The sequence below is a fragment of the Salmo salar genome, chromosome 23 (genome assembly GCF_965601325.2).
Source record: "Salmo salar chromosome 23, fSalSal1, whole genome shotgun sequence".
NCBI classification, from domain to species: Eukaryota; Metazoa; Chordata; class Actinopteri; order Salmoniformes; family Salmonidae; genus Salmo; species Salmo salar.
Window position 1 is genome coordinate 8909220 of NC_138313.1, and position 21042 is coordinate 8930261.

The following is a 21042-nucleotide window of genomic DNA, read 5'->3' on the forward strand; positions in this document are numbered from 1 at the left end:
TCTATAATTGACTCTTCAAAATGAGATATCCCAAACCCCAGCCCGTTAAAGACATCCGACTGTGTCACTCACCCTCTCCTTCCTTCCCTCGCTTCGTTCCCCGTTTCCTATCTCTAAATGGTAAACGAAACGGTTCATTCTCACCCAGTGTTTCCGGAGAGCTTCAGAGCTGAGCTATTTGGAGACAACAAGCAGATTTTCTTTTTTCCAAAGGAATGTTTACATGAGAACAAAGGGGTTTCATAGAATTCAGGCTCAATCATGGAAGGGTCTCCAGTGCCCCCCACCCACAACAATAGACCAATTAGACTGGGCCTTCCATGGGAACAGCGCCATGCTCCGCCTGATAAGGAAATTAGGACTGGGAACGGCAGCCAGACATGGCTTAATCTTTTTCCCTATTCCCATTCCAACCACTACAACCCCTATTCCCTGTTCCTGGAATACCACTATACCCAGCCATGGATTAAATGGAATGCTATGTGTGTGGTCATATGTGTGTAGAATAGCCGTGTGTGATTGTGCACGTGCAATGCTCCTTGCTAAGTGTGTTTGTGGTTGGGTTTGGGTGTGAATGCGCATTCATGTGTCTGTTCGAGGGTGTATTTGTTTGTATTTGAATAGGTGTGTTTTCGAGAGACTGTGTGTGCATAGATTGATCGCTGTGTGTGTAAGAGCACATGTACCATATGTGGGTATGCTAAAGCTCCGCTCTGCCTCCCCTGGCTGTGTTAACGCTCCCGCCGTGTGTGTGTGTGTGTCGCTGTGTGTGTGTGTGTGTGTCACACACGCAGTTCCTATCCTTGCCACAGTGGTCATCGGCCTGCTCTGCACCGCCGGCTTCCTGGTCTGGCGTAACTGGCGCCGGAAGAACACCAAGAGTATGAACTTCGACAACCCTGTCTACCGTAAGACCACGGAGGACGACGATGACGAGATTCACATCGGCCGTACGGGAGAGTCCATCGGTCACGTCTACCCCGCTGTGAGTGGCAGCGCCCACCAGCCATTCATAGCCCTGCCCCTGGGGGGCGGGATCACAGACAGCAACTCCCATTGGTACTCTGGGGCACCCGTGCACCCCGCCGGCAAATGAGTTGAGAGTGGGTGGGACTTGGAAGCAGAGAGAGGGTTTGGGTGTGTGGGGCCGGGGAAGTCTCCTTAGGTCTGTGGAAGAAAGGGAGAGGCTTACATCCTCACACACACACATACACACACACACTTAAGTCACAAAATCATTCCAAACCCACCTTTGGTCAAAAACACTCACATTGACGTTGAGCCCTTCATCACCAGTCTACCACAACATTATCACTCCCTCCATTCACCACTTTTGACAGTATGTGTTACTGTGCTATCGTTGTGCGTTAGGGAAGCACAGCGCTCGGTGTTTTTGAGCTTTATCTTCTCACCTCGGAAGTCTTAGGCTGTATCCCAAATGACACCCCATTCCCTATATAGTGCACTGCATTTGATCAGAGCCCTATGGGCCTATATAGGGAATATGGTGCCATTTGAGATTCAGACTTAGTGAAGGGAGAATCCATTCCCTGGTTTTGTTCCTTTGGAGTGTAAATTAGGCACAAGGCGAACGAAAACCAGAACAGAAATTGCACCTTAGATGATGGGACAATCTTTAATCATATTCATTTATTTCAGATTATTCCGTTTTTATTATGTATTTCTCTATGTAATGAAGTGTTTTTCTAGCAGTGTATTTGTAAGGTATCTTAGATACAGACGAGCTGGTAAACATGAACATGAACCAGAGCAAAGACAAAGACAAAGAGGTGGGATGGGTTAGCGCTAGGATCAGTTGGCATGGTGACACGTGTGGCTGTGGTGGCGCCGCGTGGTAGAGACAGCGGCAGATGGGCGTAGGTGACAGGTTATACACACACACACACACACACACACACACACACACACATACACACACAGTTGGTATGCTACAGTGTTGTGCTGAGAGGCCATGCTGAAAACCTGCTCCCCTTCAGAGTGCGTAGTGGGGAACAAGCTTCCACCTGTGCTTTTGCTCTTCTCCTCCTCTTCTCCTCTTCTCCTCCTCTTCTCCTCTCCTTTACTGTACTGCGTGTTAGCTGAATGGTGTGTCAGTCAAATAGAGACGTCAGAGAGTCCTGAGGTGGATCAGGCGTCCTCCTCTGTAAAGCGCATGCAGCTCTCCTCACATCACGGCCAAATCAGTGTGCCGGGGATCGAGGGATGAGGAGGAAGAGGAGTGTGGGATCTGCAAGGAGAGCTTCTCTTCTCTTTTGCTCTGTCGCTCCTCAGATTTCTCTTTCCTCTGTTGCTCTTTTTTTTAACCATTTTTTTCCCCCCACTGCCTTTTCTTCTATTTAGCCTTCTGGCCTCTCACTCCTCTCTGTCTCTCTCTCTCTCCCTTTTTAGCTTACCTTTTCACACTCGCACACCCAGACACACACCCAGACACACAGTGTGGTAACATTGTTTTATCTGCTCTCTGCAGCGCGTGGCGCTCAGTCTGGAGGATGACGGATTCCCCTGAGGGGCACGCCATGTCCCCGTCCACGTCCTCCCCCCTCCGTATCCCGGGGCGACCACACTGCAGAGGAGAGGGGCACAAAGAGAGAGAGAGAAAGAGAGTCTGCTCGTACCGTACCGTACCGTACACCTCCCATGGACAGGGGGAGGGTTTATCTTTTACTTATACGTGTACCCCTCAACCCGTGTCACTAAAACACGTCTCCCTCTCTCTCTCTCTCTCTCTCTTACTCCTAACTAAAAACGTACTACTACATTACTACTACTACCACTACTACTAGCTACTACTGTGCTGTCCTCTGCCCTTCTCTCAGCCCCCCGTTAGTTAGTAAGTTACTGTAGTTACCTGTAGTGGTGAACGCTGCTGTCTGTCTTAATGATGATTAACGTCATTGCCCATCAGAGCACATGTAAATAGATGCTGGCTGGACCTCCCTGAGCACATTGCTGTAGTCTACTTTGCCAGGAACAGAGGAAAGGCCAGCTGTGTTTTAATTATTATTTTGTGTTTGAATTGTATTTATTGTTTGTGTTTTGCTGGTGTAAATATGATAAGCCGGACCAGGCCTGTGCCACTGAGGATAGGCTACGCGCGGGCAGAGCCAAGTTGGATGGTGGTGAGGGGAGGGGGGGGGTTGGAGAGATTTGTAGGGAGGGGCTGTTGTGCCAGAGGGCAGCGCCACAAGAAGAAGCAGCAGGGCAGAACTCGGGGGAGGGAGGATTATGGGTAATCCGCTCTGCTGGCATCAGAGATACACAAAAGTAACTAGATAATGAACAGGTGTACAGGGGACGGGGTGGGATGGGGGTTGGGGGCGGGAGACGAGAGAGGAGGGGGGTCTTTTTTGAAACTAGGAACTGTACAAGCCCTGCTGTTGTTAGACTCTGTCTGGGAGTAGGTCAGACTTTGGAAGAATTGTTTTGGGTGACTCGGTAGAAGAGGAGTCATTGTTCCAACATCAAGCACCGGATTTAAGTATAAGGGAAAATGTCCACATAATAATGCTAAAATTGTGAATATGAGGGACCAATGGAGAGGCAGAACATGGCTGTCTTGAGTTCTCCTGTGTTAGTCATTGCGCTGTTGATGAGAAAAATGAGAACCTGCTGATTGAAGGTACTGAATTCAACTACTCCATCTGTTTTCTGCGAGAAAGCACATAGGCTTGAGCTGGTACACATTCTAGTACATGCACACACAGACACAAAGAAAACACATTTCAGGCAACCCGATTCTGTCATTTTTTTCCCCCCACTAATTGGTCTTTTGACCAATCAGATCACCTCTGAAAGACAAATTTGTTGGGGGGGGAAAAAATCTGAATTGGGCTACATGTCTAAACGCAGCCAAAGAAGCACACACATACAAACATAATTTGGCATCCTGCATTTGTAGCGCGCACAGCACAGCTCACCGGTTGATTGGTTGATTAATGATAGCTATATATCATGGCTCTCTTTCTTCCAATAGAAATGTCTGCTTCCAGGGTCCCTCGGGGGGGGGGGGGGGGGGAGAAATACTGACAGGAACAGGAAGGGTCTTCCAGGATTAGATCTGCCCTCCCCTCCAGAATGGACCGCTCTGCTCCGGAACTCTGCTGAAGATGAATGGAAGTGATTTATCTCTGTAGAACGCTGCTGACATGGTGTCCTGTTAATCTGACACGCACTTCCAACACAGCCTTCAGTGGGCAGTTACTGTAGCATCGTTACACTAGCTACTGTCTGCAGGTTTCAATAGGAAGTTAGTCTCTTTCCACTACTGTTCTGTGCCCATATACAGATCCATGCCATGTGCTACTCTACACATACAAGTGGATTTGTGGTTATTGGAATTTATTTATATTGAGTGAACTGACCAACTTATGTGGAGCCCAGAGCTTCCGGAACCCACAGTTGTCTCTGTGCTGCAGTGTTCAGAGGACTGTATTCTTCTCATGTTTTACTGAAGGAGACGTTTTACTGAAGGACAGTCTAAAAATGGTACTATGTTCTTCTATCCTTAACGCCTCTCGCTATTCATCACACAAGGTTGTAGTTTGTGGACTACACCAATTCTCAAAGGCAATACAAAGTAACAGTGCAGCGTTTACAGTGCACAATGCCCTCTTGACTGAGCTTGGTTTCTTTAACACATCTAATACATAGACAGTTTGTTTATGGGTATCATTTAAGAGCAGCCGCTGACGATCTGTATATTTACGGACGTGTCAATTTAACCGGATGGTTTTGCTCTCAGGCAAACCAGGTGATCTAGATGCAGTGCCTTCAGAAAGTATTCACACCCCTTGACATTTTCCACGTTGTGTTGTGTTACAGCCTGAATTTAAAATGGATTTAAATTGAGATTTTGTGTCACTTATCTACACACAATACCCCATAATGTCAAAGTGGAATTGTTTTTAGACATGTTTACAAATTGAAAATAAAAAGCTGAAATGTCTTGAGAATAATTGTTCAACTCCTTTGATATGGCAAGCCTAAATAAGTTCAGGAGTAAAAATGTGCTGACCAAGTCACATAATAAGTTGCATGGACTGACTCTGTGTGCAATAATAGTGTTTAACATGACTTTTAAATGACTACCCCATCTCTGTACCCCACACCTACAGTTATCTGAAAGATTCCTGAGTCAAGCTTTTAATATCAAGCACAGATTCAACCACAAAGACCAGGGAGGTTTTCCAATGATTCGCAAAGGGCACCAATTGGTAGATGGGTAAAAAAAAAAAAAATGACATTGAATATCCCTTTGAGCATGGTGCAGTTATTAATTACACTTTGGATGGTGTATCAATACACCCAGTCACTACAAAGATACAGGTGTCCTTCCTAACTCAGTTGACAGGGAGTGAAAAGAAGGAAGCCTGTACAGAATAAAAATATTGCATTTTGTTTGCAATAAGGCATTAAAGTAATACTTAAAAAAATATGTCAATTAACTTTATATCCTGAATACAAAGTGTTATGTTTGGGGCAAATCCAATATAACACATTACTGAGTACCACTTTTAATATTTTCATTCATGATGTTGGCTGCATCAGGTTATGGGTTTGCTTGTCATCGCCAAGAAAGGATAAAAAGAAACGGAACAGAGCTAAGCACAGGCAATCTTAGCGGAAAACTTGGTTCAGTCTGCTTTCCAACAGACACTGGGTGACAAATTAACTTTTCTGCAGGACAATTACCTAAAACACAAGGCCAAATATACATTGGAGTTGCTTACCAAGACGTCACTGAATGTTCCTGAGTGGCCTAGTTACAGTTTTGACTTAAATCGGCTTGAAAATGTATGGCATGACTTGGAAATGGCTGTCTAGGAATGATCAATAACCAACTTGACAGAGTTTTAAGAATTTTTTAAAGAATAATGGGCAAATATTGTACAATCCAGATGTGCAAAGCTCTTAGAGAATTACCCAGAAATACTCACAGCTGTAATTGCTGCCAAAGGTGATTCTAACATGTATTGACTCAGGGTGTTGAATACTTATCTAATAAAGATATGTTAGTGTTTTATTTTCTATTTCAAATGTTTCTTCCACTTTGACATTATAGTATTTTGTGTAGATTGTTGACAAAAAAAAGACAATTAAATCCATTTTAATTCCACTTTGTAACACAACAAAATGTGGAAAAAGTTGGTGTGAATACTTTCTGAAGGCACTGTGTCTGCACATGTGTGCGCTGCCTGTCCGTTAACTGGCACCTTGTGTGTTTAGTTTCTTCTTTCATTTCTGTGTGTATGTACCTTAGGATAACTCTTTTTTTAGGATCTGGAACTCTATGCTAGTTCAGCTGAGATGTATACATTGCATTAGGAGCATTATATAGAGCATTGGTCTTTCTATGGATGTTTTAGTGTCTTTAACCCTAGTGGCCAGTATCCTTGGCAACCATGGAGTGTGTCCAGAGCCTTGAGATGATCAACTCAACATGGTAAGCGTTCAGAAAACTCTTGATGCTTCAACGTCGCTCCGCTACTATATGCCGTTGAAGCACAGAGATCTTTTAAACACTGAAGGAGTCGTTCTTCGTTTCTGATGGACACTAAAGGAACAGTGATTTCACGGGGCTCTGGATTCTTCATGGCTCCTAGGTCCACAAATGGCACAAACCCTCAGTAGATGTGTTTTTTTTCCTCGTTCTTTTTAACCATCCTGTCCTCTCCCATCCTTTTCTCTATGCGTGTTCTAATGGCGGATCCTCACTCAAGGGAGCCAGGTGTTGTGACTAACACCACTCGCATCAATATCACCTCTCAATGTAACTCTCGCCCCATCTCTCTCGCCTCGTCTTGGCCACTAGCACTTTTGTTTTCACAAGGGCTATCTTTCTGGAAAGGTAGACCAAACACACTGGAAGAACAGGATGGTAAAGGAACCACTATGGAATGGAACACACCCACGAGCTCAAGAACCCTCACCAACACTCCGGAAGTGGAACCCAGAGATGACCCCGGTACAGTGTTTGTCTGTGAAAGAAACCCGACATGATTCTGGAACCCTTAGTGATTCTCCTCCATGCTCTGTATGTTGTTATAGTTCATATAGCTTAGTGACTCTCCTGGTGGTTGGGTTCTCTCTGTGTGAATAAGACGTAGTCATTGTCCCTCCTCTGTCCTCACGACAACACTAGTCTATGTTTTACTGGATGTGTAATACTTGAAGGATAATGCTCAGTTCAGAATCCTTTTTTTTTTTTTTTTTTTTTTTTACCTGTCAGTGTTGTAAAATGGGTGTGGTGGGGGATATGAGGTGGCTTTTGGGGGGTTTCAGAGGGCAGTGTTTGGGGAAGGAAAGGGAGGGAGAGAGGTGTTCATAAGGAAATGTAAAATGTTCTCGGTCAAACCTTCATTCCACAGCCATATCATACCGGATACATTTTGTACGTTGTTTGTCGCACAAACATTTCAAGAAGCCTTCTGCACTGTGTAAAGGGTACATAGGAGGGGAGGGGAGGGGTGACCGATCGTTACAGTCCGGTACAGTTTTGAATCATAACTTGTAAATACGTTTTTATACAACAAAACTTTTGATAATGTTTTCAACATACAGTGCCTTGCAAAAATATTCAGACCTCTTGGATTTCGTCACATTCTGTTGTGTTTAGAAAGTGGGGTTCAAATGGATTTAATAGGCATTTTTTTGTCAACAATCTACACAAAATACTCTGTAACATCAAAGTGGAACAAAAATTCTAACATATTTTTAAAGATGAATAAAAATGAAATAACTAAAATATAGTCCTTGCATACATATTCAGCTACCTGAGTCAGTACATGTTAGAAACATATTTGGCATTGATTACAGCCAGGCACGTGCACAGATAAGGCTCTACCTGTGCAGAGCACATGCCACTTTGCCCTTCCGGTCTCCAAAGTGACATTTTCGGCGGTGGCAGATTTTTTTTTGTATACATTTTGTGTCCGTTCTGAATCCACTGGCAGCAAGTCGTCATCAAAAACAGAGTAGGGCAGGCCTACATTTATATTATCCATATAAAATAGTTTCAAAATCAACTATGGAGGCATCTTTGCCAGAACAATAATAGGCTACCTGGTGATTTGATTGATCATTTTTATATTTCCGATAGTTTCGGGGGCTACTGGCTATACAGTATGTATAAAGATAAGCAGCTGTAACATCGTACTTACTTCAATATTATGGGATGAAGATGTAACATATTCTGGCAAATCTATTACGATATTTGTGAGGAAGATCAGGGCTACCCGGCTGGCAACGAGAACTCTGCAGGCAGGCTGCCCTCCAAAGTGATGCCTCGGTGCAGAAAGAACATGCTATCCATCCGATCCTGTAACCTTTGCTACAAGTAGGCCTTTGCTTGCTTGCTTGCTCTGGACTGCAGAGCAGTGACATGATATGTCCATAGTTGATATTGGCTGCTAACATTAATTAATACATTTTTCAAATGCAGGTGTAATACGCAGTTTATTTGCGTTTTGATGGATCAACGTTTATGGCTGTAATGACTGGCTACATTTGCACAGCGTTTGTGCACACATGTTTGGGTGTGCACACGCGCTTGTGTTTGCTCGGGGGTTGCACATTTTGTGGCTTCCCACTCCTTTTGGGGGTAGAGGGTCAAAACGTTTGAAAACCACTGGGATACATGATAGTCGGTAGAAACAAATGGAGTTGGGTTGGCTATAATAATGGTAGCCCACTGGGCACACACTGGTTGAATCAACGTTGTTTCCAAGTAATTTCAATGAAATTATTAAAATCTTCTATTTTGAAAATCTTCTATTTTGAGTGGAACATTTATTACAGTTCAAAATAGTTTTGCCCAAAAATTTACTGATCAGATTGTGCAGCTTTCCCCTCTTGTAATAATTGCTTAAGGAGCCTGTGACCAGGGATGTGGAAAATATTTTCCAATTTTTCTTTGCTAAATTCTTCAAGCTCTGTCAAGATGTTGGAGGTCATGGCTAGACAGCAATTTTCAAGTCTTGCCATAGATTTTCAAGCACATTTATGTCAAAACTGTAACTTGGTCACTCAGGGACATTTACTGTTTTCTTGGTAAGAAACTCCAGTGTAAATTTGGCCTTGTGTTGTAGGTTATTGTCCTGCTGAAAGGTAAATTCCTCTCCCAGTATCTGGTGTAAAGTAGACTGAAGCAAGTTTTCCTGTAGATTTTTTTGCGCGTGCTAAGCTCCGTCCTGTTTTTTTTTTTATCCTAAAAAACTCCCCAGTATTTGCTAATGTCAAGCATACCCATAACATGATGCAGCCACCACCATGCTTGAAAATAAGGAGGCAGTTACTCAGTTATGTGTTGTGTTGGATTTGCAGCAAACATAAGGCTTTGCATTTAGGCCAAAAATGTCTTTGCTGTATTACTTTAGTGCCTTGTTGCATACAATATGCATGTTTTGGAATATTTGTATTCTGTATATTTATATTCTTCTTTTCACTGTCATTTAGGTCATTATTGTGGAGTCTCTACAATGTTATGATTCAACCTCAGTTTTCTCCCATCACAGCCATTGAACTCAGTAGCTGTTTTAAAATCACCAATGGCCTTATCGTAACATCACTGAGCAGTTTCATTCCTGTCCTGCAGCTCAGTTCAGAAGGACGACTTTATCTTTGATGTGTCTGGGTGATTTAATACATCATCCACAGCATAATTATTAACTTGACCATGCTTAAAGAGATAGTCAATGTCTGATTTGTTTTTGTTACCCATCTACCAATCCAGGCTATATCATAACTGGCCGTGATTGGGAGTCCCATAGGTCGGCGCACAATTGGCCCAGAGTCGTCCGGGTTTGGCCGGTGTAGGCCGTCATTGTAAATAAGAATTTGTTCTTAACTGACTTGCCTGGTTAAATAAATAAAATACCAATACACTGCCATCCTTTGAGGCTTTCGAAAAGCTTTCTGGTTCTGTAGTTGAATCTGTGCTTGATATTCAGTACTTGACTGAGGGACCATACAGAGGTTGTATGTTTGGGGGACTGAGGAAGGGTTAGTCATGAAAATCATGTAACTTATTATGTGATGTGTTAACGCCAAATGATTACTCCTGAACTAATTTACTCTTGCCTCAACAAAGTGGCTGAATACTTATATTTTATATATTTTTTTATCTTCAAAAATATTGCATTTTTCTTCCACTTTGACAGTACAAAGTATTTGGTGTAGATTGTTGACAACAAAAAAAGTCCAATCTATTTTAATCCCACTTTGTAACACAATACAATGTGTTGAAATCCAAGGGGTCTGGATACTTTCGCAAGGCACTGTATCTGTTAAAACAAAAGGTAAGGCTACAGGTTTAAGAAGGAGTGTAGACCATATATGAATTTATTTGTACACAAGAGCACTGGATTTCTTTACTACTTGATTGTAACTAAAAATTAATAATCTGCCAAAGTGTTTACTCTTTTTTCCCCCTCTCTGTTTTTAATTTTGTTTTGCTTTTTAACAGTAAAGCATTGCAGAATTTAGGTTGTTTATACTGTATTTCATTCTGTTAGATAGGTTTTGTTGTTTCGTATTTTTAAACGAGGGGTTATCATTTAATTTATTGGTGCCTTGTTTTGTGCTCCTGTATATTTTACTTGGTTCTTTCTGTTTTGGTGTTTTGTGTCTGTGGGAGGGCAAGGGGGGTGTGGGGGAGGGGGAGTTAAACTTAGCAACTTCTGTACTTACATGGAATATCTGTACTGTATGCCAAAATGGTCTCACTCACGTTTCTATGAAATCAAGCTGTTGATAAATATCTCTATATATTGATATATTAAATTTATAAAAATCGCCCAACTCTTGTTTGTGTTGCGTTGTTATTAGTAACCTCCTTGGTTCTCTCTGATTGCCCAGGTAACCATAAAGCCTCTATCAGTTGTCAAGGTCGATGGTAGGAACTGAGGTAAAGAATCTCTTTGTCGGTTAATGGCTGATAAAGATGAGTTACCCCCGTGCAACTGTCAGCCGGTGGTTTCCCTGCTTCTATACTGAGTGTTGTTCTCTGGAAATAGAGAAAGAGAGGGAGGGACAGAGAGAAAGAGAGAGAAGCGAGTTGAGGAAAAGAGAGAGAGAGGCGAGTGGAGCGGGGAATAGAATAAGGTACCCCAGTGGAAGGGGAATGACAGCTCGCTGGGGGTTTAATGGATGTGAGAGCGGAGAGATGGCAGTGGATATCACGGCTCAGAGGGTGGGATGGCCATTGTTGCCGGGTTCCTCTTCACTGAACATGCTTCCTCATGCCCTCTTCTGTCGTATATGTCTCCTAGATACCAGAAGGCCACTAAATCTATTGCACATTTTTATCATTTCATTGGAGATTAATGACAGACACAAAGCCACATCCCCCCTTCCATGTCACCTCAGATGCTCCCTACAGCCATGCCCAAGAAAGACAGCTGGTGAGGGCTAGGAACAAGGTGGTTCCCCTCTGCATTTCCACAGTAGTTTTTCAACAGTCAGGGCTAGGGTTGAGACTAGGGTTAGGGTTGAAACTAGGGTCAGGTTCGAGGGTTATGGTTGAGACTAGGGTTATGGTTGAGGTTAGGGTTAAGACTAGGGTTCAGGTTGAACCCCATCTGTCAGCCTCATTTATTATCCTGTATCATAATGGCCAGAGGCGCTCACTGCCATCGTAAAAAAAAAATATGAATGGGAGCAGAGCAGTGGGAAGGAAACCTCAAACACCTTATTAATATGACTGGCACCCTCTTCCATGAAACATTAATCCACCATTTGTTTCCAAGGACCAATCCTCCCAAGCCTTGCTGTCAATGGCGATGGGAATGGGAACTGGAAAGGGATTGTGGGCTGGTTGTGAGTACAGCCATGGGGGTTTCTCTCTTCTCTCTGTTTTCCTCATTCCTCAGCAGCAAAATGGATGACATTTTCTATTATTTCCTTGAGTGTTTAAGATCAGTATTCCAGGCCCCTCTACTGGGGCTGGGGAGATTGGGGGGGAGAGTCGACGGGCTGAAATTAATTACAAGTTATTTACTCTTGAAAGTCTTCACGGTAACAAGCCCGCCTCATCATGCTGTCAGATAGAGAGCCACAGACAGGGCAGCGAAGGAATCTGCAATTCAGATTAGGGGGGGGGGGGGGGGGGGGGGGGGGGGGGGGGGGGGGGGGGGGGGGGGTGTGTGTGTGTGTGTGTGTGTGTGTGTGTGTGTGTGTATGGGGGGATGAGGGAAATGAGAAGTATGGGGATTTTTATCAAAACGTAGTATCTTAGCATTTTGCATATTACGTGTGTGCGCGTGCACATTCTTAGTTCATCTTGAGGCCAGACTGTATCGATGATTACTGTAAATGTGCTCTTTCCTTATTTCCTCTGCTGGGTTTATATCCTTCCTAACTGGTGTATATGGAACTGTAACTTTTAGAGAGAGAGCGACTACCCCTACGTACCCCCTCTCTGTTTGTCTGCTGTGCCTCTCTTCTCTGGAAGTCCTTGTTTAGGAATAGGACTGATGCTGTTATGCTACTGTAGATGGTGGAGAGCCTATCATTCACTCATTATCCTACTATAGGTGTATGCTCTGTGTGTAGTGTGGTGCATATGTTTGTGTGGAAGACTGATAGAGAAAAGCAATTTTTAGCACACAGTATGGAAAGGTTGGTTGTGCAAGAGTGCCTTAGTATTCAGACCCCTTGACTTTTTCCACATTTTGTTACGTTACAGCCTTATTCAAAAATGGATTAAATACATTTTTCCCCCCTCATTTCCCCCCCATAATTACAAAACAAAAACAGGTTTTTATAAATGTTTGCACATTTATGTAAAATAACTACTTATTTACATAAGTATTCAGACCCTATGCTTTGTCTGTGTCACACTGCTTTGCTTTATCTTGGCCAGGTCGCAGTTGTAAATGAGAACTTGTTCTCAACTAGCTTACTTGGTTAGATAAAGGTTAAATAAAAAAAATTAAAAATAAAATGAGACTCGAAATTGAGATCAGGTGCATCCTGTTTCTATTGATCATCCTTGAGATGTTTCTACAAGTTGACTGGAGTCCACCTATGGTAAATTCAATTGACTGGACATGATTTGGAAAGGCACACACCTGTCTGTATTACGTCCCACAGTTGACAGTGCATGTCAGAGCAAAAACCAAGCCATGAGGTCGAAGGAATTATCTGAAGAGCGCCGACACAGGATTGTGTAAAGGCACAGATCTGTGGAAGGGTAGTAAAAAATGTCTGCAGCATTGAAGGTCCCCAAGAACACAGTGGCCTCAAACATTCTTAAATGGAAGAAGTTTGGAATCACCAAGACTCTTCCAAGACCTGGCCTCCTTGCCAAACTGAGCAATCGGGAGAAGGTCCTTGGTCAGGGAGGTGAGCAAGAACCTGATGGTCATGCTGATAGAGCTCCAGAGGAGAGCTCTGTGGAGATGGGAGAACCTTCCATAAGGACAAGCATCTCTGCAGCGCTCCACCAATCAGGCCTTTATGGTAGAGTGGCCAGACAGAAGCCACTCCTCAGTAAAAGGCACATGACAGCCCGCTTGGAGTTTGCCAAAAGGCAACTAAAGACTCTCAGACCATGAGAAACAAGATTCTCTGGTCTGATGAAACCAAGATTGTACTGAGAGATCCTTGATGAAAACCTGCTCCAAAGCGCTCGGGACCTCAGACTGGGGGTTAAGCTTCACCTTCCAACAAGACACAGCCAAGGCAACGCAGGAGTGGCTTCAGGACATGTCACTGAATATTCTTGAGTGGCCCAGCCGGAGCCCAGACTTGAACTCAATCTAACATCTCTGGAGAGACCTGAAAATAGCTGTGCAGCCACACTACCCATCCAACCTGTCAGAGCTTGAAAGGATCTGCAGAGAAGAATGGGAGAAACTCCCCAAATATAGGTGTGCCAAGCTTGTAGCGTCATAGCCAAGAAGACTCGAGGCTGTAATCGCTGCCAAAGGTGCTTCAACAAAGTACTGAGTAAAGGATCTGAATACTTATGTAAATGTGATATTTAAGTTTTTATATATAATACATTTGCTAAAATTTCTAAAAACCTGTTTTTGCTTTGTCATTATGGAGCACTGTGTGTAGATTGATGAGGTACATTTTTGGGGGAAAAAGTCAAGGGGTCTGAATACTTTCCGAATGCACTGTATGGGTCTTTCTATAAATTATGCGGCCAATGTGTGACATTGGGATCAACATTTTAAAAAATGGTTTGAAACAAAAATAAAAAAGATTTTTATGCAGTTCAAGCTGTATATAGAGGAGTGTTTGCAACAGAACACAAGCACAACTGTCTACACCGGCATAAGGAATTAGACACCGAAATATTTGGTACATTCCTCGAGAACCCCTTTTTTTCCAGCACTTGGGCTGTTATTGCATTGCATGCGCTATCACAACAGCTGTTCATCACTTGACTGTCATTCCGACAATTACTTCCTGGATGTGTGAGAATATCACAGCTAAAACTAAATCAGCTGGACACCAAATGTGCATCCAACAAGTATTATGCATAATTATTGAAGAATAATGTTAATGACAGTATCGATTTAGGTTTTAAGTATCAAGGTAAGGTGACTCTTTCTGTGAGAAGCATTCGGTTTTGCAATTGCATACATCATTTTGGATGTGTGTGCCCATGAAAACTATACCAAAAACTGTCAGACAGCTAGATACAGGATTCTTACACGGTTCAAGTTCACTGTCTAATTTAACTGATTAATGGTTAATATACAGTATGATATAACAACATCTTACTGTCACGACTTCCGCCGAGGTCGGTCCCTCTCCTTGTTCGGGCGGCGTTCGGCGTTCGGCGGTCGACGTCACCGGTCTTCTAGCCATCGCCGATCCACCTTTCATTTTCCATTTGTTTTGTCTTGTCTTCCCGCACGCCTGGTTTGCATTCCCTCATTACTCGTCTTGCATATAACCCTCTGTTTCCCCCCATGTCTGTGTGTGGAATTGTTATGTGTAAATGTATGTGTACTCCAGGCTGGTTTGCGCCGGGTTATTGTAACCCGTGTGTGTTTAGTTTTCTGAGTGCCGTGTTTTGTTCCCTTCAATAAAGGGCTCCGTTTGCTACCCATTTCTGCTCTCCTGCGCCTGACTTCCCTGCAGCCAGTCACACACTCCTTTACACTTACACTGACATAAATCCAAGGACAGAAAAGTAATGTATTATGTCACATGATTTTGGACAAATCTGTCAAGACACAAACCATGATAAAGGGTTAAACATAGGTTATCAGATTATTATTATCCAACAGCTGTAAGAAGATGTCCAGCGTAGGAAATCATCACTTGTACCCTAGTTTATAGAAAGACTCCAATGTATTTCATGGTTTCAGGGTCAGCATCATCATTTCCCCCATCATTTTCTTTCATTATCTCCTATTTGAGGAACAAAAATGCTTTGCAAGTGTTTGTTGTGTATACTCTGTCTGTGTGTGTGTGCGTGTGTGTGTTTATGCGCTCGTTCAGGTGTTCATGTTTGTGTGCACACGCAAGTGACTGCATGCATGTGAGAGACGGAGAGAAAAGCAAGTTGTGAGTGAAGGCGTGTTATATCATGTGGGGTAGTCCTAATGGATGCACCATCATCGTCTATGATCTCCTGTATTAGGAAGCATATTGTTATTTACAGTATATACAGTGTGTGTGTGCATGCTTGGTTGTGGGTAGCTGTGTTTGCTTATTTTTCTGTTTATGCGTTCGTTTACGTGTGTGTTTAGAAACAGCGGGGGTTGCTAATGAGAGTTCTCCTTGGGGAGCTTTTACAATGGTTTCTTCAGTGGCTTAGAGTGAATGAGGCCGGATGTTTCTGCTGCTGTGCTAAAACCTCACCATTGCACCTGCCAATATGGGAAAAACATCTATTTCAATCTATTTAAGCTTATTTAAGCTTGTTGTGTGCCACCGGGAGGGGCAATTCACTCCCAATAATAAATTGTTGAACATTTCTAGCCTGTCTATCTATGGGTAACATGATTGACGGGTTATGCTAAACCCGTTCAGTTTTTCACAACAAAACACCAGAAAATCATTTGACTATTAGATGTTCAATGTTTCTTTTGAAATCAGTATTTAAAAAAGGAAAAGTTTCACCATATTAAAACGAGAGTTCAGTTCACGTAACAAGGGCTGATCTTAAAATGAGGGGCAGACGTCAATGAATCACTAATCACATGAAATAAATAATAATCCTCAGACATGACTTTGTCAAAGCAACAAAATAACTAAGGCTGTACAATGATAGTGAAAACGTTGAGTATATTAGGGGGTTAGTGAGTTAAAATCTTCCTAGAAGTCACAGAGGGTTCACAGAGGGACATGTCAAAATGCTGAATTTTGGCACTTTAGCAAATGTTTATTCATATGGAGAATCTGATTTATTGAATTATCCATGTGGTCTATATTAAAGGGCCCTTCATTTCATTTAACAGGCTTTTAAAATGCAATATTGGTGCATCATTTCTACTTAACATATTAAAGGGACGCAGAAGGCACTTATTTCGTGGAATGATCCAGAATACGTTCAGTTCTGCCCATTTGACGTTGGTTGCAATGCTTTCGTCAAGTTTGTTTGTTATATGCACATGAAAGACATGGAGTCACTAAATGACCGATAATGTATCATGTTTGCACCCATTTTTTTTCTTCATTTAAATGCATGTTAGCGCTTTTATTTTGTTTTTGTGCCAAATATAATAAAAAGGATTTTGTATGGGGAGGTTTTCCAATGCAAGATTTTGTATGCTTATTACAAGACTTGGAGGCATGACTTGTTGGGTGTCTGGATTAGTTTTAGTCTTTTTTGGCCTCCCAGGAGACGGATTGTCATGCCAGTTAATGTGTTCTGTTGTGTTCTGTGTTTAAAGGTTAGGCTTGTACACTGCCTGTTCTGCAGTCTTAATGAGACTGACATAAGTGCATGTGATGCCAATGAACAGTCACCATTTTGTTACAATATGATTTGGACAGTTTTTATATTTGCCTTACATTTTAATTTAAAATATATTTCTTACAAATACATTACAAATACATGTTGGAATATATTTGACAAAGCATTTTCAAATACATTTTTAAAATATATTTACCAAAAATATTGATGAATACATGTGAAAATATATTCTAAAATACATTCTTCAATGTATTTCAGAATTTCTTTTAGGAAATATAATGAATGCATTTAACATACACTGAGTATTCTAAACATTAGGAACACCTGCCTAATATTGCATTGCACCCCACTCTTTTGCCATAAGAAAGCCTCAGTTCACCGGGGGTGTTGAAAGTGTCATGACTGTCCTGTGAGGATCCAAATAGGTCAGATCAGCTTTGCAATGGATGACAGTAACCATACCCTCTCTCACTCACAGAGGGGGGAGGAGGGAGCTCATGCCCTGTTGTGAATGAAAGGAGAGGAGATCCAGGGTCACAAAGGAATGTGCTTTGTCTCCAGAGACTTTTTCCAGACAAAATTCTAACACGTTCTAAAGCGAATACTGGAACAATATTTCTAATGTAGAATGTGGGGAATGGTCAGAGATGATCTAAAGAATAATGATGTCATTTCAGTTGTTATTTTGTGACGTTAATAAAAATGTTTTAAAGGAAATACTGTAACTTGAAAAGTATACCCACTACATGTACAAAATCTCCATCCTTTACATTGTGCATGAAATATGAAAAATTATGAAAGTTGTTTTGTTAACATAGGGAGCTATCAGAGATAATTTGTTTTCTATAAACTTTGCACAGTAAGTAGCCACACCCCGAGTGAGGTCAGAGAGAGTGTCAGCCTGACAGAACCGTCCCTTTCGACCAGAGCGTATAAAATGATTGGTAAAGAAATTAACATTTAGACCAGAGAGGCATGTAGCTGCAGCTCACATCCAAAGTGGTTTGAACTCTGAAATCTAAACACGAGGTAGAGATGATAACGTCACCTCCCGGACAATAACTGGTATGGCTGATTAGCTGTCCTATGTAAAGTATCTAGAAAAGCGAATTTAAGTGGGACGATTCTACTACTTTTAAGACCATCGTAGTCTACTACTCTCATCACCCCACTGAGAACTGGTGATACGGCTGGCTAGCCTATCTTCAAATAATAATTTTTCATAGCGAGTGGAAGCAGAGTGTAGTTCAGTTCAGCACTACACAACGGGTCACGGGATGTCAGGCGACGGCAGAGGAGAGCAACAGTAGAAGAAATGGGGGGGACCCCTTCTGGACAATCGGAGCCTTACAAGCGTGCCACGGAAAGGCCCAACACCCTTCCTAAGAAGGCCTGATACCGACAGAGATTCGAAGGCATTTACACGTAAATAGATTCATGATTTCTTACTCCAAACGGGTGGCGGTTTGTGTGCAAAGTATATGATTACTGTGAGAGTAGTTCCTAAAAGGTATCAACGGTAAGTGTCTCTTTCTCTCTCTCTCCCTCCCTCCCTCCCTCCCTCTCTCCCTCCCTCCCTCCCTCCCTCCATGTTTGTAACAAGCCGCCATGTGTTGTGTCAGTCCGCTAGGGACCTTTTTCTAATGTATTAAGTGTGTATGTTTATCCTGTGTTATCATTTAGTTAGCTAGTAAATAAATAATTAAACCAATTTGTGTAGTACTGAATCATAAGTAAGGTTGGGGTTTTTGCAGATGCAGGAGGTTACGACTGTTCAGAATGATGATATGATATGAGGTTATGATTAATACGTTCACTGTTTTATGGATGTGATAGGTAAAGACCTTTAGAGGTTAATTCGGGAAATGGTAACTCTATAAACAAACGCTCTCGTGGTGCCCCAAACCCAAAGGCGTTAATTGAGATAAGATTAATTTAATCGGGTAACAATTAAACATAGACGGTAGATTAAATAAATAACAGTAATTGCTGTCAAAGGTGACTAACATGTATTGACTCAGGGTGTTGAATACTTATCTAATCAAGATATATAAGTGTTTTATTTTTCATGAATACAAATGTTAGAGTGTTTTGTTTAGATTGTTGACAAAACAATTATAATTAAATTAAACCAATTTGAAACCCACTTTGTAACACAAAAAAATATAGAACCAGTCATTGGGTTTGAATACTTTCTGAAATCACTGTACTGCTGGCATTCTGAGGATGCAGAGACACCCCTCACTCTTGTCTTTATCCTGGGGTAACATTACCATCTGCTGGTGCAAGCTAGTTTTACACACACACAAACTATACACTTGCGTACGCACGCACACACACACACACTAGTGGGTGCCACATGGCATTTTATTTCTTCTGTGATGTCCCTGGTGTGAGTGGTCTGTCTGGCAGAGTGAAATTGACTCAGTGAAGGTATTTGACAGGTGGACAGCTGCATGTGAGGTCAGTATAATACAGTGCATTCGGAAAGTATTCAGACCCCTTGACTTTTTCCACATTTTGTTACATTACAGCCTTATTCTAAAATTGATTAAATTGTTTTTTCCCCCTCATCAATCTACACACAACACCCCATAATGACAAAGCAAAAACAGGATTTTAGACATTTTTGCAAATGTATTATAAATAAAAAACTGAAATATCACATTTGCATAAGTATTCAGGCCCTTTACTCAGTATTTTGTTGAATCACCTTTGGCAGGGATTACAGCCTCAAGTTTTCTTGGGGATGACACTACAAGCTCGGCACACCTGTACTTGGGGAGTTTCTTCCATTCTTCTCTGCAGATCCTCTCAAGCTCTGTCAGGTTAGATGGGGAGCGTTGCTGATCAGCTATTTTCAGGTCTCTCCAGAGATGTTAGATCGGGTTCAAGTCCGGGCTCTGGCTCAAGGACATTCAGAGACTTGTCCCGAAGCTACTCCTGTGTTGTCTTGACTGTGTGCTTAGGGTCGTTGTCCTGTTGGAAGGTGAACCTTCGCCCCAGTCTGAGGTCCTGAACGCTCTGGAGCATGTTTTCATCAAGGATCTCACTGCACATTGCTCCGTTCATCTTTCCCTCGATCCTGACTAGTCTCCCAGTCCCTGTCGCTGAAAGACATCCCCAAAGCATGATGCTGCCACCACCATGCTTAATATTAGGGATTGTGCCAGGTTTCCTCCAGACGTGATGCTTGGCATTCAGGCCAAAGAGTTCAATCTTGGTTTCATCAGACCAGAGAATCTTGTTTCTCACGGTCTGAGAGTTTTTAGGTGCCTTTTGTCAACTCCAAGCGGGCTGCCATGTGCCTTTTACTGAGGAGTGGCTTCCGTCTGGCCACTCTAGCATAAAGACCTGATTGGTGGAGTGCTGCAGAGATGCTTGTCCTTCTGGAAGTTTCTCCCATCTCCACAGAGAAACTATTGAACTCTAGCAGAGTGACCATTGGGTTCTTGGTCACCTCCCTGACCAGGGCCCTTCTCCCCCGATTGCTCAGTTTGGCCATGAACTCAGCTCTAGGAAGAGTCTTGGTGATTCCATTCTTCCATTTAAGATTGATGGAGGCCACTGTGTTCTTGGGGACCTTCAATGCTGCAGACATTTTTTAGTACCCTTCCCAAGATCTGTGCCTCGACACAATCCTGTCTCGGTGCTCTACGGACAATTCCTTCAACCTCATGGCTTGGTTTTTGCTCTGACATGCACTGTCAACTGTGGGACCTTACATAGACAGGTGTGTGCATTTCCAAATCATGTCCAATCAATTGAATTTACCACAGGTGGACTCCAATGAAGTTGTAGAAACATCTCAAGATAATCAATGGAAATTTCGAGTGTCATAGCAAAGGGTCTGAATACTTATGTAAAGAAGGTATTTTTATTTTTTAACATATGTTTTTGGTTTGTCAGTATGGGCTATTATGTGTAGATTGGTGAGGGGAAAAAATGTGTCAATTTTTTAATAACGCTGAAACGTAACAAAATGTGGAAAAAAATCAAGGGGTCTGAATACTTTCCAAAGGCACTGTAGATGGTCAGAAGGGGAAAAAAATAAGTGTGCACTTATTCAGACATCCTTCAGAGGCTAACGCATCTTAGATGCTAATATCCATTGGATCATCACATTATACACTTCTACCCAA

General features: G+C 42.4%; 1 protein-coding gene across 2 annotated transcripts in view; it reads left to right on the forward strand.

Moving 5' to 3' along the window:
• The window catches only part of LOC106584023 (low-density lipoprotein receptor-related protein 8), a 271370-nt gene extending 260533 nt beyond the window's left edge, over nt 1–10837 (forward strand). The window contains exons 18-19 of one of the 2 annotated variants that reach the window (XM_014168793.3): nt 795–985; nt 2489–10836. In XM_014168793.3, the coding sequence (XP_014024268.1) occupies nt 795–985; nt 2489–2527 (230 nt within the window). In that variant the 3' untranslated portion in view covers nt 2528–10836. Of the gene's footprint in view, nt 1–794 lie in introns of both variants that reach the window. The other variant, XM_014168792.3, reaches the window with a different exon arrangement.
• Nucleotides 10838–21042: the final 10205 nt, after the last annotated feature.